We start from the raw sequence: 27,902 nt of genomic DNA, 5'->3' as shown, positions 1-27,902 counted from the left end.
ATTATCTCTTAGGATTACATACTGAAATAATTATGGACAAAATGATATCTTGTATTTGCTTCAAAATAATATGCATGTTGGAGGAAGTGGTGGGAGTTTAGATGAAATTGGCCATGTGTCGATAATTGTTAAAGTTGAGTGATAGGTATATGGAGGTTCATTACAATATTTTATCTACTCTTGTATATGTTGTGTTAAATTTCCTACTTAAATAAGAGGTTGAAAATAAAACTACAAGGCATATGTATTTTCAAAATAAAATTTTTTTTAGAAATATAGGTAAGCTTAAAGGAAAAATTAGGGTTGAGTCAATGATTATAATATATAATCACTCTGCCCTTCCAACCCAAGCCCAATCTTAATTCCTTCAGACCTGAGGAGAGCTTTTTTTTCTTATTTCATAAGCCTAGGAGACCTACTTCTGTCATTGGTACAGACTTTATAATCTCTCTTTCCAGCTTATGTGATACTATCCACAAGGAAGCAGAACTCTAAAAGTCTGGTTACAAACCATTTGAAATTAATTACCCACTTGATAAACTATGAAGGCTTTAATACTTATCCAAAGGAAGAAAGACTCAGAAGACAACATAAGGCAGATTCAAAAAGATAAATTCAAGACATTAGTCAATATAGCTGGAGAATTTACTTTTATTCTTGCAGTTTTATACTAGGAAGTCAACATTTAATAATCCATTGTTCACAATTGATTTATAAAAAATTTTAATCCTTAAATTGTACATCAATATCCTATGATTCCAAATCTTATTTATCACTCTCCTTCAAGTCTGAAGAAAATGATCACGTAATTTATTAACTTCCACAGACAGCACAGTCCCACTGACATAACATTTAGTCTGAAGTCCTACACTCATATGAGAATTAAGAATAGCCAGTATCAAACTGGCCTGCAACCTGATTGTGTTCCTGGCTCAGGATACCTGTAGTAAATTTGTTAAGTCCACACTAAGACACAAAAATAAACTAGGGTGTGTATGTCATATAAAAAACTTTTCACAGTAGAGTAAAAATAACATTAAAATGTTACCAAATTTCAATATTATGGTGTTTTATCCAATTAGCTTTCAAAATGCCTGATGAACTGAATTAAATGCAAATAACTTTGTATAGGTTTCTTTTTTTATGTTTGCCCAGCATTTCAAAATGGTTATGGAATATAACTTTTAAAATGTCAAAATATGCTATACATATTGCACTTTTCTGCTAGGCTGGGCTAGTATCCTCCATGGCAAGATACCAAAACTACTGAATAAAATACGCTTTAAAATCAATAGGTACTTGATTAATTTCCCTGAAATTATCATCATCATTACCAAAACCTTCCAGGATTTTGTAAGATTTGATTCCTTAAATACAGTTTTAAAGTTTAACTTAAGGAGGGAAAAAAAACCCCTCATATATTTGACTTTCTATTTCCTTTTTTGGTCGCTCAATGACCAAAGAGAATTTTAAACAAATTATGCTTCATCTTTCCTGGCTTAATAAAAAGCAACAATTTCTATTATCCAAATTAAGAAAAGTTATACTAATCAAAAGCTATTAACTTTCAAATGTCTATGTATGTCTGTCTGTAGGTCCCCTTAGAACCTTTCCAAACTTTCATAAACAATAGATTTTAATCGATCATGTACTAGAATCAAATTCGGTAAGGAAAAACTTATTTTGCAAAAATAAAATCACTTCCCAACATGCTTGACAGAAACAAGCTATTCATTTTCATTTGTGTTCCATTGAAGACATTATTGAAATCTGTCCAATGGTTTATTTCCAACTGGTCCACTACAGAATTCTTCGGAATGTTTTAAGATTGGCTGTAGCTAGAGTTCTGACTTCCATTTGGACCCTGCTCTCCTTCACTGTTCAAGTGGGGAAGAAAGAGATTTTACACCAATTAAAAGACTCGTTTTCAACACCCTGATAAACCTACTAATTTTTAAAGTTATTCCACGCTACAGCTCTACAAAACAAAGACGTTCCCAATTATAAGACACAGATGTGGAAAAATTAAAATCCAGAAGACTAACATTTGGTTTTATGTTTTTATTCTTATGTAACTTAGTGCCCTCACACATAACAAGCATTCTGGAAGTTAGTGTCCATTACACTCAAAAATTTAAATTAGGGTATGGGATTTTGTTGTCATTACAGGTATCACTCAACATAGAGATTAGAGCTTCTTCTAGACAAATTTCCTATAAAATTAAATTGTACATAGAAAATCTTATTCCTACTAATTATGAAAATCAAGAAGCGTTCTTCCAAAAAAAATTATTGTCCAAAGGCATAATAAAACCATACGTAAGTACAGCAAACCTTTATAATTAAAAGTCAGAAAGAAATATGGTAATTTCCTGGAAAACGCTGAATATTTAAAATAAAAACTAAAACTGAAAATACCAGTAACTGTGGCAATAGGATTATTGCCTTATCTTGTCCATCATCATCTTGCAGCTTCAGGCCCTGCCACTAGTGAAGAATCACTCAGGGAATTTCTGCAAAAAATGCATCCAAAGGCAGCTGTTTGAATGACTGCCTTAAACAGCTCCTTGTATAAGTCAAGTATTAATTTTTTCCAAATGGTAACATTAACATATCAGATCTACAAATCTATCTTAATGTTATATAACTTATTTATTTTTCTTAATAAATGATTAAGATGGGTAGCATTTCTTTGTTTCCCTTCTGACCTTTTTTCCCTACCCCAAACGATCTGAAGTACAGTGAGAGCTGAGAACCACTGAACTTAAATGAACAGATCCTATTAAAAAAAACAAAACAAACAAAAAAACACACAAAAAAACCCCACCACAACAAAAAAACCTTTTTAGGACAAGTGACTCATACTTAGCAAAATTATGTTACTGTTTGCAATGGATCTTTGAGTCACTCAAAAGCCAAAATTATTTATTTACCTTTACAATATCAGATCAATCATCTACATTTTTGAAAAATGCTACTGAAATTTATAAATAGGATAACAGCCAGTAGTGGGGGGAAGAAGTCAAACTGACATGGAACTACTACAGAGTTCTTTATCCCTGAATTTTAGATGAACTTGCCTCTCTCTGTTCTGTTTAAATTTATGTACAGTATATAATCATATGTTGAGGGATACCTGTAATAGACCTGCCACTGCATTAGGAAAATGATCAGATTAATGTATTTTTTTAAATGAGACGTTCTCAATCTATCAAGTCACAAATTAAGAAAAAAGAAAAAATATGTCATGAAGTTTTGGAAGAAAGTTTACAAAAACAAAACAACATAATCTATGAAAAATTATGATAATGCATATGAAATATATAATTAAACAAAATCAGTAACTAAAGTTTATAAAGTACCTGTTTGGAGGAGGTTTTGGTTTCGGCATCTTACTAAGAATAGTTGCCATCTCTTTTCTCTCATCAAAATTCTTCCACTGCTCATACAGTTTTAAAATAACCCTGATTATTTCCAAAATCTAGAAGAAAATATTTGAAAAGTTCTCAATGGCCAATTATCAAGCAACATTTAGTATACAAAGAACACACATCATATCCTAGACATCCCTTAGAAAACTGTGGAAAGATAGTCTCTGTCCTTCAGGTTAGGTTAGACAATCCTGATAAATGTGAAAGCATGTGTATGCTCAGTCTATCCTCATCCATCTCTGCAGTTGGTTTCCTTCTACCTACTGATATCTTAAACCAAAAGAAAATAGTGAGGTACTAGGAATAGAGGTCTAAATCATGAAAGAGTATGCCACTATAGAGTACACTCCTCTAACACCGATTGTTTCAAACAATTTAATGGGAGGTAGTGCACAAAAGACTGTTTTGATTCTCTACTAACTACTCTGCACATGAGTTAAGGTGCTCAAAAACCAGCAGCTATACAAATCTGTCAAATCCAGTTTCCAAATTAGCCCTTCTTCTTCATCTGAGTAGACCTAACCTTGGATTGATTCTAGAACATTTCAGCAGAAAAGGTAGAAGGGCAAAAATCACTTTGTCAGGAGATAGTCCGTGTTACAGAAGTTTACAGTAGTCACTAGGTAGCTTTTAAAATAACCCTGGCAATTAGTGGCTACTTTGCAACCAATCAAACATAAATTTACCATTCTGTTTAATCCTAAACTGAAGAGAAATATAACCTAAATGGTCAACATCAGTTCTCCTTGCCAACACATTTCTTACCATTTCTTTACCAAAAATATTCTTAGCCTGGCTAAGAATTTTAGGCTCATGGTAAGTAAATATGACATTAACTTTAAAATGTTCAAGTTCTATTCAGTTAAGGGAATTTTAAAGATTACCTTCTCCATATCCACAGAAAGCTCAGCAAACCACTGTCTGGCATCTTTCTGTTGTACAACACAGGCTACATGCAGGCAAGCTGGAGAGAAAATGAGAGACACAAAGGTCCATGTTTAACTGCAAACATGGAATGTATGGACTCAGAATAAGATATTCACTTAAATTTTTATGTGTATTTTCTTATATTCTTTTAAAAAATTATACAGATTCATAGAATAGTTATCACTGACCATCCCATCAACTTAATCCTACAGGGAGGAAAAGTTACTGGGCTATATATATATTAAGGTCCTTGGCATCTGCTCCTCACTGTGAGCTAGCCATGATGCAGCTGCCTTGAGAGGGCACATCAGAGAGGAAGAAGTCCACCGAGGAAATCGGAGCAGGGAAAGGATCCCTGCATAGCAGTACACAGTAGCGGTCAAAATGCACCCAAAAGTCAGAGTGACAAAACAAACAAACCAAAAAACCAGCCAATCAATATACTGATAAATTCCAACACTACTGTGTTTTGGTATTTCAGTTAAAAGCAGTGTTGCCTCTGCTTTTTAAAGTTATTAGCGCATGATCAAGTTAGGTGAAAACTGGGCACCCTAGTACAGAGTTCAGTGTTGTAATCAAACAGAGCTGAGAAAAAAAAAAATGTAATGCACCGCATACAATGTAATTATATACATTACTTACAATATAAACTAACAAAGATAGTGGGAGACCCCAAAGACAACAGTCTACATCATAACTTTGCCTAATATAATTCCTCCCAAGCAGCCTGCCTACCCTGATCCCACACAAGCTTGTTAAATGTTATATTCCCTGGTCTGGTTACCTATATGACTTTGCTAAGAATGACATTCTAGGCAAACAGCAACTCAAACGTGCACGGACATTCTGGTTGCCCCAAGTTAAAGAAAGCTATTTATAAAGTAGGGCTTAGGTTCAGTAAGGATTGAGAGGCTAAAGGACCAATTATAAAAACAGGTAATAAAAATACAGTGGAAAATGCCATGACAGGGCATACACAGAGTAAATTAGGGAAAGAGACATCCTAAACCCAGACTGAGGTGATGCAGAGAGTGCGGAGTTGGGGACGGTGTCACTGAAGAGATGATATCTGAGCCAAGTGTTTAAGAAAGGTGAGAGTGGGAGCAGAGAATGATATATCCATAAATGGTAAAAAGAAGCTGTGGATTTTATCCAGAAATTGGGAGGAGCACTGAAAGGTTTTAATTGAAGCACCAATTCTGCATTTTAAAAAGCTCCTTCTAGCTCAGAGTTTCTCAACTTTAGCACTACTGACATTATGAACTGGACAATTCTCTGAGACTGCCCTGTGCACTGCAGGATGCTCAGCAGCACCCCTGGCTTCTACTCACTAGATGCCAGTGGCATCCCACCCCAGCTGTTACAACCAAAACCATCTCCCGACATTGCCAAAAATCCTGTGGGGAACGAAATTATCCCTGGTTGAGAACTGCTAGCCTTGCTCAAGTGTGCAGGATAGACTGGCTCTCTGAGAACAGGGATGCTGGAGGCCAACTAGCCAGGAAGGAGACTGCTGTGATAACCTGGATAAAAATGAGAAGGTGGCTGTGAGATTACTAAAGAGTGCAGCACAACAGGTGCTGGTTACCAACTAGATGTAGGTATCGAGGAAGATGAAAGAGCCTAACTACTGGGTTTCCAACTAAGGTAACTAGTGCTATTCACCAACATAGCAAAGACAGGAAAAAGAGTATGTTTGGGGGCAAACTGATGAGTTCAGTCCTAATCATGAGTCTGAAGGCCAGTGAGATGCCAAAGGAAGCTATCCAAAAGGCAGAGATTGATATAAAGACCAGTTCAGGAGCAAGATCTTGGTTAAATAAAGAAATTTAAATGTTTCAACACACAGAGATAGCAGAAGCCATGGGCCTCAGTGAGACTACCCGGGAAGAACAAAAACAGCAGGGATGACAAAGATGTGGCACATGGCCTTCCTACCCATGCAGATCCCAGTACTCCTTCCCACTGAACCCAGATGCCACTTGAGAATCCTTCCAGGGAGCCTCCAGTACTACAAAAGTATAACCTATTTACCACCCCTCATGTAAGAAGGCGGAGAAACATTAACATTTAAGGGGTAACTGAATAAAGAGAAACCAACAAAAATTAGTCTGGACTGGTAAAAGAATGCGGGGAAAATCAGGGAGACAGAGTCATAGAAATGAATACAAGACAGAAAGGGAACAGAAACTAACAAGTGCCTAACATATGGCAGGCAGGCATTTAAAAGGTAACTCGTTTAATTCTTGTAACAACTCTATACTGAGTTTTTAGTACCCTCCCCCAATTTTACAATTAAGGAAACAAACTCAGAAAGGTTAGATAATTTTCCCACAATTGTAAAGGAAGAAAAGTTTAAACCTAGGACCATCTGTTCTAACTCATGACAGTACTGCCTTCCACAGATAATAGAATGGTGGCTAACTTTCCCTCTAGCAAGGCATTAAGGACCACAAAAGCCTCCTTTACTTGACTGCTGAGGACCTAATTGGGCTCAGGAAATAAAAGAAGACCTAGTTATTTTATATAAGTTACAACTAGTATTAGAAGGCTTAATTCCAAACTTCTCCCGCTAAACAAACAAAAATGTTCTATTCAGACACTGGTTAAAATTATTTTAAACGATTTAAAAAAAAAACTTACCAAAAAAGGGGGGTGGGGGGACAATAATCCTGATTTGTGATAGTTGCAGTTCATATTATTGAAAGTTCACATGCAAGGAATAGTCTATTACTTCAAGGAACATAAAAACATAAAGTACAATAGGGTGAAATTTCTTTTAGGATGACCTAAATAGGTATACAACAATTTAGCTACTAAAGGTACCCCACATTTACATACCTAAAGCTATCATGAAAGGAGGATACAGTAGGCAAAGATCCGTTCTGTAGGTATCATTCACTATCCTCCTATAGGAATGTAAATCATATTATTACTGAAAGCAGAACTACCTCATATGATTGTACATTACCCTCCAGAGAGGGCCAGATTTCCCATATCTGTATATATTTATATCTCTTTTATATTACCGTAACACAGATATAAAGGTGAACATCAAAGGAAAAAGATGGATACATGAATGTGACAATGAATAAGCATATTTTAATGAATAAAATTACAGCTAAATATATTTAAAATTTTAAAACCTCACAATAAATTTTAATATAAGATAAACATTTTTCTAATTTTCCAAAAATTAGAAAATCAGATAGGAAACCAGAAATTATACAACGAATTAATATATATGTTGAATACCACCAAAAATATTCTGATTATTTTAAAGATAACATTTAATTTATTTTACGGAAATATAGTTGAAATCAATGTTGTGTTAATTTCTGCTGTACAGCACAGTGATTCAGTTATACATATATATACATTCTTTTTCATATTCTTTTCCATTATAGTTTAAAGATAACAATCTTAATTTTCATGTAGTCTGTTTTTCATAAGAATCAAATTTTATTGGAAATATTCATCAAATAGATAATTTAAAGATCTATCATTTTAGCATTTATAGCAGTATAGTTATTAGAATTCAACAAGCAGATATTTCACTCAACATAAAATATCTTGGGGCACTAGTTTAATTACTTTAAAAATACTAAACTTCATACTTAATTGTCAACCTTCCTAGCTAATAACATGTTACACTATGAATAACTTCTGTTCTAATTACCATGCAAGGGGAAGCAACATGTCTTCTTGGCCCATGTCCTGCACATACTGGAGCAAAGGTCTATAAGGATGATACACTATCAAGCAACAATCCTAGAAACAGTTTAAAAAATGTGTATGTATAAAAACAGATTTATTATAACACAAAAACCTTACCATTACCCAACTGATTTTTAATTGTGTATTTCAAAATGTATTTTTCTAACTCATGCTTGCTTCCCTCTTATTCTCTTAAGCAAGCAGTATGGCAGCCCTAAACCCTACTGTAATAGTGAAGGCAGTGCTCTCTCTGAAATATACCTTGGTAAATCGGTTGGCAGTCAGTCAGCATCCATTCCCTTAGAGACTCAAAGTGTCACATCTGCAACACACTGAAACCTCTTATTAGCCTATAAATCCGTAATTCCCAACTGGAGGAGCAGAATTCTGCCAAAGACATAATCTATCTTTAAATAACACCACACACATACACAAATTGTGCAAATAATTTACAGTGGTTTAATGTCCTGACTGGTTTGCTTGTAATCCTCTTATTATAGTTACTATAGAACAGAAAAAATTTCCCATCCTAAGTAGTATATACAAACTATTTTACAGGCTTCCAAGAGCATATAGGTGATGATGCCACTAGGTACTATGATTTACCATCACATATCACTTGGATGGTTTTAAAATGCACCTCCCTACAATTATTTCTTTAAATTTATGACTTCACTAAATTTGAAAGTAAGTTTTACTCTATTAATCACAAGGAAGAAATATACTTACCATTAATTCTAAAAGATAGAATTCACATTCTAATATCTGTTTAAAAAAAAAGATTATAAATGTCAACATGAAACCAAATTAGATGAGTCTACTTAGTCTAACCTAAGAATGTAATTAGACATTTATCAAAAATTTTTACTAAAATTTTTTTAAATCAAGAAAACACAATAGCTTATATCAGAATGAACATATGCTATAAACAATTACTTGTTATACAATGCATGCAACTGTGATTATGAAACATTTTAATCCTTGTAAGGAAAAGCCAGCCTCATATAAGTATTCTTATTACTTTTTTTTATTTAAAATAATCCTGTATAAACTTCAGATTTTCCAATATACTTCCCACTCAACAAATGCAAAAATGTAATTATCTCCACTTAACTGTTCTTCTTGTTCTATTACAAATTAATAATAGAATACTGAAAATGAAACAAAAATACAATTTAAATAGAATGAAAAAATCCCTTGCAAGGTGGAAAAAGAAAAACATGCCTATTAAAATGGCAATAGAAATGTATCTTCTAAAATAATGTAAAATTTCAAGTATGGTTTTCATTCTGTTCCATTATAGTAATTCTCAACCCCAGCTGCACATTAGTAGCCACCTGGGAGCTTTAGAAAATACCAGTGTCCAGGTTTCAAGCCTGAAAATTCTGATTTAGTTGATCCAGAGAGGCTCTGACATCAGTATTATTAAAAAAGCTCCCAACGTGATTTAATGGGCACCCAGGGTTGATAACCACTGCTACAAAGTATTTTTTTAAATGGTAGGAGCACTTTAGCTTTAATTTAGAAATAAAATCCATATTCTCATAGAATCTGAAACTGCCATTTCTAGGAGACTATTCAGTTTATTTTAATATAAAATGTAGCTAGTTTACATACAGCTTTAACAAGTAGTTTTATTTTTTACAATATACTTACATGGTTCATCCTATAAGGAAATTCCTTTGGAAAGGCATATGAAAATCTAGTTTTCACTGCAGAAAACAAACAAACAAAAAAAACTTAAACTGAGAAAATGGGGAGTGAATGAACACAAAACTTCTTTAATACAATGTAAAATATTAGAGGTAGAGCTAAATCATTTTTAATTTTTAGTAGGAGCTCTTGAATATGCTTAGGGACGCAGATTTTTTTGTTTTCAGGCAAGGGGAAAGACTGAGTGGCAGAAAGCCCTAGGCCCCCATCTATATTACAATTAGAGAGTTTCAATGATATATTTAATATATTAAGAAAGAGTTCTGCTGCTTAAAAACTAAAGGAAATGGAAAAAAAATCACTGGCTTTTATCATTGCTAAAATCTTTCCAGCTCTAGAATGGTATTGCTCTATTTAGTAATTTAGCTTAAAAGGAATATGGGTTATATATGTGTTCACAAGTATATATATATATGTTTATATTTGTAAATATATACAGTTGACCCTTGAACAACACAGGTTTGAACTGTGCATGTCCACGCATACACAGATTTTTCCAATAAATAGGTACTACATGAACCAAGGTTGTATATGTAGATTTTCCAACTTTGCAGAGGGTCAGAGGGTCAGCACCTCGAACCCCTGTGTTGTTCAAGGGTCAACTATATATATAAATATTGGAAGGATAATACAACCAAAAAATGTTAACAGTAGTTATCTCTGAGATTTAAGGATTTTTACTAATCTGAACTTTCTAAACTTTTTATAATAGGTATTTCTTTATCAAAAGACATATTTTAATAAAATCATGAATATATGTGCAAAGGTCTCTAGGACTTTCTTCATACCACACACAAATATATACACACACACTCTTAGTCACTAAGAAAGTACTAACGAAAAAACTGTTAATCCTCTATCTCCTCAAAAATGGTAGGAATTGACTATTCTAACAGCTAATTTAGATAGGTAACATTTGCCAAGATTTGAAACCTAAGCCATTTAAACTTGACATTAGGAAATGTCTACTTAACCTTTCCTTTCCTCTCTTTTTAGTTAATTTTAAAATGTACCCATCAAGGTTACTGAGTTTTACAAATCCCCCCCTTTTTATAATTTTTTTATTTTTTGGCCATGCCGCGGGGCGTCAGGATCTTAGTTCCCCAACCAGGGATCGAACCTGCACCCCTGCAGTGGAAGCGTGGAGTCTTAACCACTGGACCACCAGGGAAGTCCCCACAAATCCATTTAATGTAAGCAAGGTATGACGTGTACAAGCAAAACAGGTACTTACATAATGCTAACCAATCAACAAGGTAAAATTATCTCTGTATATGAAGCAAATCTACATCCCTAACCCCTGGACCTTGACACCTAACTTACTGAATTAGATTTTACCTGATGCTGTCAACTTCTCTCCTATTCCATGATAAAATTGCTCTGCGTTTTGATTTTCTACTTCCTAATTCTTTTCTTCTGACCTGGAGGAAAATGCATCTCTCCTCTCTATTGCTACCCCTACCACTTGTGCATTTGCTTTCATCTACTCAACTGACAGTCAACTTTTTTCCTTTGCACCTTTAACTATTCCTCCTCCAATAAATCTGTCCTATCACTTACTAATATGCTCAAATTTCCCTTTAAAGCAAAACAAATGAAACCTCTACCAAATTATATCCCTCTACTTTTTAAAAGTAGACTCTTGAGTAGCCTGCCATGTAAGATCTCACTGAGAAGGAGGCTGTCTGGAGGCCAGGAAGCTAATCATGGCCAACCAAGGAACTGATCAAGGCAGGCACTTTGATCTTGGACTTCCCAGCCTCCAGAACTGTGAGAAATAAATGTCTTGTTTAAGCCACCCAGACTTTGGTGTTTTGCTATAGCAGCTGAAGCAGACCAAGATGCCCCCTCACCCAGAATCCTCTGTTATTAACATGTTACATTAGTATGGTACATTTACTATAATTAATGAACTAAGATAGATACATTATTACTAACTAAAATCCATAGTTTATTCCGATCTCCTTAGTTCGTAACCTAATGTCCTTTTTCTGTTTTAGGCTCTCTTCCAGGACGCCACATTACATTTACTTGTCATGTCTCCTTAGATTCCGTATGCTGTGACAGTTTTCCAGACATAACTTATTTTTGATGACTTTGACAGTTTTTAGGAGAGCCAGTCAAGTATTCCGTAGGTTGATTCCCTATTGGAATTTGATGTTTAATGATTAGACCAGGGTTTGGGGTTTTCAGAAGGAAGACCACAGAGGTGAAGTGCCATTTCATTATATTACAGCAAAAGTACACACTATTAATGTCATTTATCATTGTTGATACTGACTTCGATCACCTGGCTGAGACAGTGTTTGTCAGGTTTCTCCACTGTAAAATTATACTCCCACCTTCTTTCATAATGTACACATTAGAAGAAAAGTCACTATGCATAGCCAACACCTAAGGAGTAGGAATTTATGCTTCCTCTACTTGAGGGGGGAGTTAGCTATATAAATTATTTGAAATTCTTCTGTATGGGAGATTTGTCTCCCCCCCCCATTTATTTATTTACGCTATCATTTATTTATATCAGTATGGACACATGAATATTTATTTCATACTTGGGTTATACTTTGGGTTATAATGCAGTATTATTCTGTTTTATTTTGTTGCTCAAATTCTTCCAGCTTTGGCCATTGAAAGCTCTTTCGGTTGGCTCCTATATGTCTTCAACATACCGCCATTAATGAGGGGTTTGGTTTTGGGTTTTGTTTTTTTTTTTTTTTTGAGTACTTACTTACTTATTGGCACTATAAGATGCTCTAGGTCCACCTTGTATATTTCCTGCCTGATCACAAACCCAAAGGTCTGGTTTTTTTATTTGGTATACATCTTCTTTGCAGCGAAAGACACTATGCAGCTCTCTTTCTTAAAAGGTATCAAGTCTCAAATTTCTATCACTGGCTTCACATTTCTAAGAGGATGTTCTACTGATACATTTACACTCAGAATGTTGAAGAGTAAATCTAATTCTTTTCAGAACCCACTCATTCTCCTCTTCCAGTACCACCTTCACCTCCCAATGCCCAGGCATGAAACCTCAAAAATCATTTTTAACTCTTCTTAAATCTTTTCTTTTCAAAAGTCCTGCTGACTCTATCATTCAAACCTAGCTTGCTTGTTCTCCTTGCTGGCTACCAAAACATTATTTTAAGGCTTCATTAGTGTTTACCTTATTATTTCAATAACTTAAAAGTTTTTTCCTACCTTAAAATTGTTAGCTTTACTTCTTACAGCACCCAGTGGTGACAGTACTCACTATAGTTTGCTGTATATATAAAACTATTTCAGAAAGGGGTTTTTTCGGTGAGTTTTTTTGTTTGTTTTTTGGGGGTTTTTTTGGCCATGGCACGTGGCTTGCGGGATCTTAGTTCCCCGACCAGGGGTTGAACCCAGAGCCACGGCAATGAAAGCACCAAGTCCTAACCACTGGACCACCAGGGAACTCCCGGTGGTTTTTAAATTGTGGTAAAATATACATTACATATAATTTACCATCTTTAACCGTTGTTTTTTTCTTTTAACATCTTTATTGGAGTAATTGCTTTACAATGGTGTGTTAGTTTCTGCTGTTAACCGTTTTTAAGTATACAGTTCAGTAGTATTAATTACATTCACACCGTTATGTAACTATCACCACCGTCCATCTCCAGAACTCTTTTCCTCTTGCAAAACTGAAACCCTATATTCATTAGGCAACAACTCCCCGTTTCCCCCTCCCTCCAGCCCCTGACAGCCACCATTCTACTTTCTATGCCTAGTAATTTGATTACTCTAAGTACCTCATATAAGTAGAATCACACAGTATTAACCTTTTTGTGACTGGCTTATTTCACTTATCGTAATATCCTCAAAGTTCATCCATGCTGTATCACATGAAAAACTTCAAACTTTGTCTGTCTACTTCGACTCACACTCTCCTCCAATTCATCTTACATAATTCTGCCAGAATCATCTTCCTAATACACAACTCTGGCATCACCCTCATGTTGAAAAATAAAGCTTTCATAGGTACTGCCACTGACAACAGAACAAGCTGCAGATTCCTCACGGAAGGCCATCTATTATCTGGCCTTAGCCAGGTAGGGGGGCTATTTCCCACTATTTCCTAACTCACCATTCACTGAATGTAACTCAGTAGCTTTTCCTTATATTGATCAAACTGTTCAATGCTCCTAGACTATCTTTCCCCTGCATTTCCCCAGGTTCAAATTCTTCCTTCACCAAATTCTATTTAAGCCTTTTTGGATTCATCTAACAACTCAACTTTTCCCACTCAAAACATTCATTACATTCTCTGTTACTCTCTTATGCCACTTATTTTCTTCTGTATTAATATTTGTATATTGATGTCTTATTTTCTTGTCCTTAAATTCTTTGTATTTATTTTTATATCCACCACTGCATCCAGTACGGTGTTTTCCAGTGATAATGATGCTGTTGTTGATGACAATGATAGTAATCACTACAGTTTACTGAGTATTATGAATTGAATTATGCCCCTCCCCCGCCAAATTTACATGTTGAAGCCCTAACCCCCAATGTGGCTGTATTTTGAGACAGGGCCTTTAAAGAGGCAATTAAGGTTAAATGAGGTCATAAGCATGGGGCCTTAATTCTACAGGACTGGTATCCTTACAAAGGGAAGAAACACTAGGGATGCACACACACAGAGAAAGGGCCATAAGAGGACACAGCAGTAAGGCAGCCATCTGCAAGCCACGGAGAGAGGCCTCAGGAGAAACTTAACTTGTTGACGCCCTGATCTTGGACTTCCAGCTTCCAAAACCATGAGAAAATAAATTGTTGTTGTTTAAACCACGCAGGCTCTGGCATTTTGTTATGGCTGCCCTAGCAAACTAACACACTGAGCAAAGCACGGTTCTAAGAGCTTTGTTGATATTAACTTATTTGATTCTCACAACAACTGTATGACATAGATGTTATTAATATCCTCATATAACAGAGAGATTATATTTTGCTTAATTTGTCATGTTGAAAGCACTGGGGCTGAAATTTGAAACATAAGCTGTCTGGGCCATATAATACACTATAAAATTTATGAAATAAGTAAAATAGTCTACTATAAAGTTCCCTATTCATTGGTAAAATGAATATGAGTGTGCCTTTTAGCCTTTGCATGAGAAATAAAAAACAAACCTTGGTAATAGGTATTTTACATTTTCAAAAATATACACCTTCTAAAAAATCTGGAAAACAGAGACTAAGGTAAGAAAAAAATAAGGCACCTATAATCTACTCAGAGATGAGCACTGCTAACATTCTGGTAGATTTCCTTGCAGTCATTTTTCAATTTTTTTAATAATTTTGATTTTCCAGAGGGCAATTCAATACTTCACCAATGGGATATATTTGACATATTAAATTCTATGGCAAAACTGATTATTAGTCTTCTATCCTCAAAATAAGATATGACATGAAAAAGATTGAATTAGATTATTACACTCCTTTCAGAAAGGGAAATGACCCCAAAAATATGAAATTCTGGCTCAGAAACAATACAAAATGCCTCTGCCTCTTCTGTGTAAGATCACAGAAGTAAAAAAAAAAATAATTTTAATTATCTTTTGTTAGGTGATATCTTTTAGCTTAACCTATGAAGATGGAACACAGCATAATATTATTACCTTGTGTACAATACTTTACGATTGCTACTTTACAATGTTATTACCTTTAATGCCATGATTCACAGGCACGTAAACCCCATGTTTTTAGGTAAAGAACTAAGGCCAAAAGGTAAAGCAACTTGTTCAAGGTTATACAGCTGCTGCTTAGAGACAGAACTGGTGCTTAGAATCAGCTCTACAGACTAAAGAGTCAGCATATTTTTCTGTGCCATATTTTTCCATAAAGAGGGAAAAAACACAATCCCCATCAAAGACATAATTACAATTGCTAAAGAAATAGTTTATTTCACCCACAAGAATGACACAATAGATAGTTATGAAGCAATAAAGTATAATAAAATTGAAAAATAAAAATTCTTTCTTAACCTTATTATAAAATTAAGAGCCACAGAGTTGATGTTTTTGGCTCAATAGTTACTACCCATTTTTAGCATTAAAAGTAATGTCTTAGGGCTTCCCTGGTGGCGCAGTGGTTGAGAATCTGCCTGCTAATGCAGGAAACACGGGTTCGAGCCCTGGTCTGGGAAGATCCCACATGCCGTGGAGCAACTAGGCCCGTGAGCCACAACTACTGAGCCTGCGCGTCTGGAGCCTGTGCTCCGCAACAAAAGAGGCCACAATAGTGAGAGGCCCGCGCACCGCGATGAAGAGTGGCCCCCACTTGCCACAACTGGAGAAAGCCCTAGCACAGAAACGAAGACCCAACATAGCAATCAATCAATCAATCAATCAAGAAATCTAAAAAAAAAAAAAAAAAGAAAAAAGTAATGTCTTAGAGATAATACTTTAAGTGGTTTTAAAATTTTTTGTATTTTAAAATTTTTAGCCAAATACATTAGGCATAAAGGTGATCTCACCTCAGGAGATTTAACAGACCCAACTAATCTCTCATAGGTCTCATAAACTGAAAAACATCTATGTCCTATGGAGCTTTCTTTAGAATTACAATCTTAAAGCAGGATATATTTTTTGCACTTACATACAGAAGTAGCAGCAGAAATCAATCTTGTATTTGAGACTACTCCAAATTCCTAGAAAAAGAAAAGTAAAAGAGATTAGGTACATAGTAACCCAATGAACCTAAGTATATCTGAGGTCTATTCAAAACAGAGCATTTCCTATGTTCCTCCGATGTTTGCAGTCTGTTTATCTACCTACTTGAGGAATGATGTACTTAAATCTCTAAATTTATGACCTTTCCTTAAAATTACTACACTTTAACACAAATGCTTAAATAATTTTATAATTTAATATTATTGGAAGGTACCAAATTAGAAACCAGACCCTAAAGTGCCAGTGCCAGTTTTTGCACTCAAATTAGTTTCCAAGAGTTTTTAGATTCTACACTTAATTGCCAGACTAAGTATTAAGTATACTTCCTTTCAGTTGAACCTGGACTAACAAACAGGTACTTCAGGGAATTTAGTAATAAAACAGCTGACTCTCTGAAGAAAATAAACTTTAATATCACCAAAAGAACTCAAAAGACTGTACAAACAATTATTTTTCTTTTCAGAACAGGAAGACAAGAATGATTAGCATAAGACTTCGGATGTCAGTTCCCATTTCCTCTTTGAACTTAATATACTGCCACTGTAAAAATAACAAAAATTTATGAGGTGATCCACCTTACATATAGTCTCGTTTAATTTGATTAACCTTATAAAGTTATTAAAGGCTTTTTTTTTTTTGGCCGTGAGGTGTGGTGTGGCCTGTAGGATCTTAGTTCCCTGACCAGGGATCGAACCCAGGTCCTTGGCAGTGAGAGTGTTGAGTCCCAACCACTGAACCACTAGGGATTTCCCCAAAGCCTTCATTTTTAAAGCTGAAAAATCAAGAATTGGTTCCTTAGCCAACAGAAGAAACTAAACTGAATACAGTCTGTTCAAAAACCTTCAACCTACATCCTTATCTAACTGTGTGTGTTTTGGGGGGGTGGTGGGATATGTATGCCTGTATATGTATTTATATTTACATTTAAACCTCGCACCATAATAACTGATACTGAAAATTAAATGCCTGAGACATCTTCTTAAATGCCATTTCAATACAATTCTCACACAACTGGACAAAACACAGAAAGATTTGGTCATAGTTAAAGAGTTTTAAAAATGCTATAACCAAATATGAAAGGATACATCTTTTTCCAGGAATAATTCTTTACCCCAAATTCTTAAAGGAAAAACTTACACCTAATAAATCATAAAATAGGTTTCTATTCAGTAAATCACGTAACAAAAGATATTTAACACACAAGACAAATTAAAACTCCAAGTTAATCTGTACGAGTAGAAGTTTATAAAGATTTTGTCTTGGTTTCTCATACTGGTTGTCCTTCAGATACATAAAATTACATGGTAATATTTGGAAAAGCCACCCCATAATATGGGCCTTTTATAAACACCTTCTTTTCCATTAAAGAACTTAAAAACAACAGAGCTGGTTCTGCCTCCTTAAATTACCACTTACAGTTAAATTACATTTAATATTCAGGAATACAATTACTAATCTAAAGACATCATCTAAAAATAGAAACATAATACAAAGGATTCATATTACTGAAGATTACACGGATTATTATGAAGACCAGTTAATAATATCTGCTATTATTTTCTGGATTTAACTGAGCTCTCTCAAAAATACTGAAAAGGTAAATAAGGTGGGCAGAGATTTGGTCTCAGCTGCAAGTTCCCATCTCTCTTCTCTCTCCCTCACCTAATTTCTCAACCCTCACTACCCAAACCATTCCTCGTTAGAACATATATTGCTATAGCCACCCCAATCCTTGCTTTCCCTCTTGCTTCCCCTATGGCTTGCTAGGCAGCCAATCATCAGGAGGCAGGAAGGGAAGACAGCAGAACACAGGAAGCATAAGGAGGAGAAGGAAGAGCATTCTCAGGTTATAGTAGACAAGCTGTGGCATTCATGGAATACTCCTTAGTGCCAAACAATAAATGCCTCAGAGGCAGAAGAGCAAAGCAGTTAAGAGCATGGGATTAGGAACTAGACTCCCAGGGTTAAAATACTGGCTGTCACTTATCAGCTATATGAACTTAATTTCTTTGTGTCTAAGTTTCCTCACTTATAAAATGAGATTACAACTGTGTAGCCCATAGTTTGTTATAAGGATTAAGTCATAATTTGTAAGAGGAGTCAGAATAGCACATGGTACATAGTAAAGTGCTACATAAGTTTTTGTTAATTGAATATATAGAGATATGTATATATTTCTTTGATTTTGTATAAATTTCAATTTTTTATATAAATCACCATCTGTTACTATTTTTACACAGTTAATCTGAAAACTGGGGCAGATTAACCAATACACGTTGACTATACTTTGATAAAGAACAGAAAACTAGGACTTCCCTGGTGGCGCAGTGGTTAAGAATCAGCCTGCCAATGCTGGGGACATGGGTTCGAGCCCTGGTCCAGGAAGATCCCATATGCTGTGGAGCAACTAAGCCCATGCGCCACAATGAGTGAGCCTGCACTCTGGAGCCCACAAGCCACCACAACTACTGAAGCCCGCACGCCTAGAGCCCATGCTCCATAACAAGAGAAGCCACCGCAGTGAGAAGCCCACGCACCACAATGAAGAGTAGCCCCTGCTCGCTGCATCTAGAGAAAGCCCGCGTGCAGCAACGAAGACCCAACAGAGCCAAATATAAATTAATTAATTAATTAAAAAAAAAAAAAACAGAAAATTATTTCATACCTCTACTTTGGATGCCAAAAACACACATGTAGGAGCCATTAATACAGGATCTATACTCTTCAGAGAATACCTAAAATATGATTAAACAAAGTTAAATGTCATTCATATAGAAAAACATATATGAAAATAGAATTCATATAGAAAACATTTATATGGAAAAAAATCAGGACAACTCTATGGCAAACACACGATTCACTTATATAAGGTTCATCAACATTAGATAAGAGTTTCAAATAAGCATTAACATATCCCCAAAATAACACAGCCCTACCTGGCATAGAATCTCTTGAAATAGACCGTAGCAGTGGCAATAACTTGTTGTCTTAATTTAAGATGTTCACCTAATGCTTGGATAACTAAAAGAAAAATAATAAAGTTAAATGTATTTCTGATATCATTATATTAACATTTAACAATAACTTCCATGCAGTTAAATCATGACTATATTCATTTTTAACAAAGAGAAAAACCTACACATGCTATAAAGCTCTACTTGGATCACAGTGGTCTAGTACTAGGATTGCAAATTTGTTAAAAAATATATAGGTACACATAAACAATAACAAAAAAACAGAAACTGCCTCATAGTAAAATCTATTCTTGAATCAAGGAGGTTGAATGATAGGTATTTCCCCTCTATCTTCTAAGTATTTTCAACGCTCTTCATATTATTACTATTATTAGACCCCTATCAGCGTTACAACTACTGCTTAATAAAGTTTATAAAAAACCCAAAATGAATCCTCAAAACAACAGAGAGGTAGGTTTGCATAAAAGTGAACTGAGGGTGAGAAAGATCCTGTGACAAAGTTACCACGTGGCAGAGCAAGGATCTTTTAACTCTAAAACTCTTCTGTCCAAAGCAAACTTGTAAGATAGGAGTGACCAATACAGGATGTCAATCCAAAAAATCATTTATCCTCAAAGTACTTTGCTATAGCCAATCTTAAATTGGGTTTAATGATGCATTACAAAGCTTAGGGAGATTAATACTTTTAGACCGTCTTGAGTGTCTCTGACATGTAAGATTCACAAAAGACTTTAAATCACTTTAAAATATATATATATAAGTTGTAAAAAGAATACACATGTACATAAAAATGTAAGGTAGGGACTAAAACAGTTAATCACAAATTACTACAGAAAAACATTTTAATTCAGAGGTAACCAACTGTACCAATTCAACCAATTAAAAGAAAAACTTTACCATTTGTAAAAAATATCTGTAATTTCCAATACTCTTCTTCTGAGAGAAACTTTAAGTCCTTCTGGCGTTCCTTCAACAGATCTTGTTTATCCAAAATCCACTGCAAACTAAAAAAAGCAAAGATTCAGACATCCTACAGAAAATCAACTAACAAAGTTACAGGAAACATTCTAAGATTGAAGAGGTTGTTAATATTCTGAGAAGTACAAAATACAAGTAACCTTGAAAGACAATATTTTTCACATTTCTTGAAACTTTGACACTGAGAATTACCTCACTAATAAATGTAAATATGCCCTGAAAAAAATCTGCTCTAATCTTTTCTCTCTTCCTTCTCAGTCTGTCTATCTCTCCCCACCCCCACCTCTGTCACTATTATAGTGTTATTTCATTGATTTTAAGACTGAAATCAAGATGCATCTTCAGTGATGCCTAGCATTTTAATGGGCAGTAATGTTTACACTTTCTTAGTGATAAATAATGGTGAAATTGACACTGACTGATGATGCCTTAGATTTGAAGTATCTCTTCTCTCAGATGTTCATGAGTAACTAGAGTAATATTCCTACTTCACAAACTCCAATCATGTTAAAAGCTGCTTCAGAATTTATTTTACCAATAGCCGCCTCCTCCTGCCTAGTCTAGTCTATTTTTAAACAGACACGTAATTGACGTGATCCCCAAAAATATTCTGCATCATGCTTTTGTCACTCACTATGTATTGGAAGTTTTACATCAATGAATTTGTTATTCAGCATCCTTTTAAATTGCTGCACAGCATTATGGATGGATCATTATTTATTTAGTTAATCCCTGGTGATAAGCATGTAAGTTATCATCTTTTTCACTACTACAAGTAATGCTTTAATGAACATCTTTGTAATTCACCCTTGTATATTTGATTAATATTTGGAATCATTTCCTAGAACTAATGGGTCAGTTTTGCTGGTAATTTCAATATGCATTGTCAGCTTGCCTTCCAAACCAATTTCCATTCACAGGAGTGACACATGAGGGTGTCTTAAAATACTTAACCCTACAGGTCACTGCCAATCTTTTAAATACTTTACAACTTAAAGGCAAATTAGTATCTCACTGTTTTTTTTTTAAATTTACTTCTAAGGTTAAACATTTCTCCACGCCTTTATTGGTCAAATATAGTTCTTTGGTACATCGTAACTCTAACATGACCATTTTTCTAATGGGATGGTCATCTTTTTTATGATTAAGATAATCTTATGATCTAAAATTTGTGTATTATGGATAAAAAAATCATTTCTTTGTCAAATATGCTCTAGACATTCTCCAAGTTCAGCATGATCTCTCAATATTTAATGATTTGCAATGCAGAAATCTGAATCACGTATTTATTCAAATCTATATTTTACTTTGATTTTGTGTTTATCACACATGGGAAGGCCTTCCCTGACACAAAATGATTAAAAAAAAAAAATTCCCTCATATTTTCTAATACCCTTAAGGCTTTTTTCTTTCAATTTGTGATCAATCTGGAATTTGATACAGGGTAGAGTAGGGATCCAGCTAAATGTTTTGTTAAATGGTTATCCAAATGTCACCAAAGAATTTCAAGAAGTATAATTCTATCATTATATTTGGATCTTCTTTATAATTTCTTTTTTTTTTTTTTTTAAACGAGTCTTTTTTTTTTTTTTTTTTTTTAATTTTACTTATTTATTTATTTATGGCTGTGTTGGGTCTTCGTTTCTGTGTGAGGGCTTTCTCTGGTTGTGGCAAGTGGGGGCCACTCTTCATCGCGGTGCGCGGGCCTCTCACTATCGTGGCCTCTCCCGTTGCGGAGCACAGGCTCCAGACACGCAGGCTCAGCAATTGTGGCTCACGGGCTTAGTCGCTCCGCGGCATGTGGGATCTTCCCAGACCAGGGCTCGAACCCGTGTTCCCTGCATCGGCAGGCAGATTCTCAACCACTGCGCCACCAGGGAAGCCCTATAATTTCTTATTTTTAATTTGTTTTTCTTGTTCCTATGCCATCCTTTTTTTTTTTTTTTTTTTTTAATTTTTACTTGGCTGCACCGGGTCTCAGCTGCCACACACGGGATCTTTGTTGCTGCATGCAAGATCTTCGTTGCAGCATGCAGGATCCTTTTAGTCGTGGCATGCAGGATCTAGTTCCCTGACCAGGGATCGAACCCAGGCCCCCTCCATTGGGACCGTGGAGTCTTAACCACTGGACCACGAGGGAAGTCGCTGCGATGCTATTTTACAACATGTAAAATTGAGTAATTAAAAACTGGTATGGAAAAACCCCCTTGCTACTATTCTTCAGAAGATTTCTGGCAATTCTATTATAATTATTATTCTAAGACCTGAACTTTAGAATCATTATATCAAGTCCCCAAAAAGGAAATTCATCCAAAATTTTCTTTGGGATTGCATTATATTTAAAGATCAATTAGGAGAAATGGTATCTTTACAATGCTGGAATTCAAACTCCATTTATTAAGATCTTTATGTTCTCCACAGAATATAAAAATTTTCTTCCTACAGGTCCTGCACATTTCTTAAGTTTATTCTTGAGTATTTCATATTTTCCATTGCTATTGTAAATTATTTTTTTCCATCAACAGTAAAAGAAAGTTTTCTGTTTTTACATTTTGCAACTGGTCATCTTATCAAACCTTTACTATTTCTAATAATTTTTCAATTAACTGAATTTTCTAGTTAATTTTATCTCCATATATTGATAATTTTGTCATTTTTATATCTCATTAACCTATCAATTACATTGAGAGTAGCATATTCAGAACAATGTTAAAGAAGCATCCTAATTTTCCTAATGTTTCACCATTAAATATCTCTTGTTAGTGCTCTGATATGTTTTTATGATGTTAAGTAATCATCCTATTACTGTTTTAGTAAGAGCTTTAGTCAAGAATGGATGTCGAATTTTATTAGGTGTCTTCTTAATTCCTTTACTGTTTACTAACAGATTTCCCAATATTGACTACATTTCTACAAAATCAATGTCATTTTTTATACTTTTAACGTAATCTGGGACTCCATTTGATAGTAATTTATATTTACATCAATATTCAAAAGTGACTGTTTTTAGTGCTATCTTTGCTAGATTTTATCAGTGTTATCGTGACTTCATAAGGAACTGGAAAACTTTCTGTGTGAACTAGAACAACTTTAATAGCAGATTCTCTTGAAAGTGGGGAAAAATTTACCCATGAAATAATGTGGGCCTGGAGCAATTTTTAAAGAAGTAGCTCTCTGGTAACTTTGTTTTGGCTTTCAAATTTATTTTGAAAATGGAGATAACCCAAAGGTATATCTGCGATTATTTACTTTTCTCATTCCTAATTTTGTATTTCTGTATCATCCCTTTTTTCCTTTATTCAGCTAGCATAGTTTAGTCTACCATTTTGGTTTTCCCTTCCAAAAAACCAGCTCTTATAATTTCTGACTATTTTTTCCCTTTCAATATATTAATATCAGTGTTAACTTTATTAAGTCTGTTTTCCATAGGTTTATTTCAGTTTTCTTTTAATACTCTTAAGTAAAATATTTAATTTTTATTCTTTTTCAGTTATTCAAGATGTTTCCTTATAAATTTGGCTTTGGCCACCTCCCATAGACATGAATATACATTGATCTCATTATGTTATTTCCTAGATAATATGTAACTGTTTTCAATTTCCTCTTTGATACAATAAAGTATACAGAGTTGCTTTTGTAGTTTTACTTTTGTTACCTGTTCATTACTTCAATCGACCAGCAAATGTTTAGTGTCCTTCTAGCTTTACTGCATCACGATCAAAGAATGTGTTGTGTTCTACTTTAACTTTCTGGAAAATACTAGGATTCTCTCTGTTCCAGAATTATCATCAATTTCTTCTCCACAGTCATTTTATGTTTTTAAAAAGATAAATTTCACAAATATTTTAAAGTTTTTCCTCACAGCACACAGTATGGAAGATAAACTAATTAACACCACATATCATCAAATTTAAGATTACACTGATTGGGTTTCCCTGGTGGCACAGTGGTTAAGAATCCGCCTGCCAATGCAGGGGACACGGGTTCAAGCCCTGGTCTGTGAAGATCCCACTTGCCATGGAGCAGCGAAGCCTGTGCGCTCTAGAGCCCCAGAGCCACAACTACTGAAGCCCGCCCGCGCGCCTAGAGCCCGTGGTCCGCAACAAGAGAAGCCACCGCAATGAGAAGCCCCCACTCGCCGCAACTAGAGAAAGCCCTCGCGCAGCAACAAAGACCCAATGCAGCCAAAAATAAATAAATAAATTTATTTTTAAAAAAAGATTACACTGATTGTAAGACTCACCATTATTTCATATGTTACTAAGAAAAAAAATTGCCATGCTGATAGCAGAAATGTTAAAATGGGCAATTTAAAGCCATGAAAACAGCATATTTCATGTCAATTTTCCTCTTTCACCAAAATCACCACCTAAAACAATGGCTTTCATAATCTTTTTGTTTTGTCTTGTCTTTCATATTTGATTGTCTTGTCTTTCATATTTGTCACCTTTTGCAGATGAGGGACTCCGTGATTCTCAAGGGATCTGAGCAAGACAAAGAGGCTCTTTCCTCCAGGGCTATTTCAATTGGGAGGCTAGGACAGTTTTCAAAAAAAGCACATTTAATATTATAGTATTTTATATTTGAAAAGTGAAAAAACAATTGGTTTTATAAAATAGATCCTGGCCCCCTTTTGATAAGCCGACAGTAAATGAAAGCATAATGAGAATGCTTATCAAAAGGGGGCAAGATCTTTTCTTTTTTTAAGTGGAAAAAGGGCTGTAACTTCTGATAATCAACAGCTAGCTACCTGTCAATTCTCTCAGCTTCTTTTAAAGTTTGCCAGAATACTTCTTCTTCACTACCGAAATTTTCCATATTTTAATTTTGCCCAAGCAAATATTTCAGTGAGTGAACACAGTGCAAAATAAAAATCTGATCAGAAGTGAAGCTTCTATAGCACCACATCTCCACAGAATCATTTATAGCAAGAAGAAAACCTGCTTTTCTGAAAACAGGTTTCAAAGCCCATTGTTTCTTTTTTCTAGTGCAAAAGGCTAAAAAACCGAATGAACAATATAGGAATCCATCTTCTTCACACTCAAAATTTAGTTACTAATGCTCTCTTAGCATTAAAAATTATTTACACTAAGATATCACCTTTATCAGGTTCTGTTCGTCTTTCAAGTATACAGTGTACAGCCTACTCAAAGTTCAACTAGTCCCATCACCCACCTTCCTACCTGCTTAAACAGATGTATTTAGGGAGAAATGTTTTCAATATTACTCTAGCTCTTCCACAGAAACAAAAATTCATGAAAAAACGTTGAAGATATTGGCAAAGTCCCTGGAAAATACACTTTTAAAACAAAATATGAGACACAGACTAACGAAATGGACAAATGTTGAGAGCACTTGTCCTATACCTTACAAACATAAAACTTCATCTAGGTTTAAGGTAGTGGCAGAAAGCGGTTCATGAGCAGAAACAAGCCTGACTCCCTCCTCTCCTCGGAGTAATAATAAATCCGCACAAGACAGAAGATGAATGACAAAAGATTACGATGCCGACCAACTTTAGAAATACCAGGCAAAAGCGAACCACAACTGTCCTGAAAAGCCAGCCTCACAGTTCTGTACTGTGTCACATTTCCCATACCTGTGCCCATCCCATCCCAACCTTCACCGGCTCCGCTCCTCCTCCTCCCCCGACCCCCCGGCCTAGCTAAACCAAAAATCAGAAGTTCAACTCCCGAGCCTTCCTTCTCCGGAGACTGAACCCCCTTCCCTCCCCGCAACAGATTTTCCCCCCAACGAAACCCGGCCAGGGGGCGGGGTGAGGGGAGTCGTCCGAGAAAAGCTCATCCCGCTTCCGGCCGCCGCCGCTTCCCGGGAGACTCCGCGGCGCTCGGGACATGGGCCGGGATCCAGGCCAAGGGGAGTCGCAGGCCCCGTCCACACAGCACCCCCAAGAGCCAGCCCCGGACAAGAAAACGGAAGATCACTTACTAGTGGGAGCTCTGCCAAAAGTTCCCTGCCATGGAACACAGCTTGCCCTGATAAAAAAGCACCAGCCGGCGGAGCGGCCCGCGGAGCGACCATAGACCCAGCCCTCCCGGTAACCGCGCTCCTCGATCTGATCTGCACAGCTCCGCTCCGCGGCGGCGACGGTGAGAGGAAGAGGAGGGCACCCTACTCTCCTTGACGCCGGCTGGCAACACTCTACTGTGTAAATCAGTTCCTATGCATAAAAGTTCCGGCCCGCCCCGCGGTAGCGGAGGAAGCCGACGGTGAGGAGACAGCCCTTGGGAGCCCTGAGAAAGGAGACGGGAACTGGCTCCCACGAAGGCTCGTGGCTGTCGGGAGACTCTCGCGAGAGTTTCTCGTGGATTGCGGCCGGGACCCCGCGCGGCTCGGTCTTCGGCTGGAGCTCCAATTCGTCGAGAAGGGGTGAAATGGGGAAGGCCGACGCCCTGTTCGGGCTTTCGTTATTGCGTGGTTGCAGGCTTCCAAAGCAGCACAATGGCTTTGTATTAAAGTATACGATTTCCCGACTTCAGTTCTTCCTCCTGTGTTTGGAAAGAGAAAGATTATTTTGGCCTCAAAGACCTACCAAAACCTACCGGCACCAAGCCAAATACGTTCTTAATGGAGTTCTTTTGGAATGAAGCGCAAACTTTTAGAGCAGCAATGTTTTAATGTTAGAGACTAACAGTTTTGCAGAACAGCCTAAAACATTTTTCCTTTATTACATATATATGTGTGTATATTCACATATGTGTACCAAATGGAGAAACATAGAGCCAAAAATGCAGTAATTTAATTTTACGCGATGAAATCTGTATTTAACATTTCTATTATCGTAACATTGCATTTATTGTAAAGCTGCTAATCTAATAATTTGACACACCTGAAAGTTGTTCACAGACGATCAGTGTTCTGAGGTAGCTTAAGAGTATTTTCCACACGGGGTGGGGGGAACCAATTAGGTTGTGAAATTGAGTATGATACGCATTTTACTAAATGAAATAAAAGATCAGGTATGTCAGAAATAGCAAGGGTATTATTTTAAAATTTTGATTCAGTTATATATGTATATGTGTACTAGATCAAGATGTGAAATGCATTTTAGTAGTTTAACATAAAAGTATTTTATGTCACATGTCATTCCCATAAAGTCTGATGTGGATTAGACTGCTCTCATTGGTGGTTCTCCAGATCTTCAAGGATCTAGTATATTTCCATCTTTCAACTACAGTTAATCTTTGAGCAATAGGGCTTTGAATTTCAGGGGTCTGCTTATAGGTGGATTTTTAAAAAAATAAATACAAACTACAGTACTACACGATCTGCGGTTTGTTGACGTTTCTGATGCGGAACCTGTTCGAGGTTGGTTGAATCCTCAGTTGCAGAACCGAAGATACAGAGGGCCTCCTGTAAAGTTATATGCTGATTTTCAGCTGCTGGGCTGGGGGTGGGAAAGCTCTGGGCCCCTAACCCCTGAGTTGTGCAAGGGTCAACAATAC

At 35.8% G+C, this 27,902-nt stretch overlaps 1 protein-coding gene across 2 annotated transcripts; it reads right to left on the bottom strand.

The window, feature by feature from the left end:
* Positions 1 to 633: 633 nt before the first annotated feature.
* CCNC (cyclin C) lies at positions 634 to 26,847 on the bottom strand. Of its 2 annotated transcripts, none has more exons than XM_007169646.3 (12): positions 26,386 to 26,843; positions 20,356 to 20,462; positions 19,420 to 19,504; positions 19,149 to 19,218; positions 16,410 to 16,461; positions 9,732 to 9,787; positions 8,805 to 8,840; positions 8,038 to 8,129; positions 7,200 to 7,267; positions 4,316 to 4,395; positions 3,363 to 3,481; positions 634 to 1,877 (listed from the first exon to the last, which is right to left on the bottom strand). In XM_007169646.3, the coding sequence occupies exons 1-12, from the start codon at positions 26,415 to 26,417 to the stop codon at positions 1,823 to 1,825; spliced, it is 852 nt and encodes a 283-aa protein (XP_007169708.1). In that variant the 5' UTR covers positions 26,418 to 26,843; the 3' UTR covers positions 634 to 1,822. The 2 variants fall into 2 exon arrangements, with proteins under 2 accessions (XP_007169708.1, XP_007169709.1); XM_007169647.3 differs by lacking the exon at positions 634 to 1,877 and adding an exon at positions 1,902 to 2,513 and having other exon boundaries at positions 26,386 to 26,847.
* Between the last annotated feature and the right edge of the window lie 1,055 nt (positions 26,848 to 27,902).

This window comes from Balaenoptera acutorostrata, chromosome 14 (genome assembly GCF_949987535.1).
Source record: "Balaenoptera acutorostrata chromosome 14, mBalAcu1.1, whole genome shotgun sequence".
NCBI lineage: Eukaryota > Metazoa > Chordata > Mammalia > Artiodactyla > Balaenopteridae > Balaenoptera > Balaenoptera acutorostrata.
The sequence above is the reverse complement of the archived record's forward strand: the minus strand, read 5'-3'. Positions and strand labels throughout refer to the sequence as shown.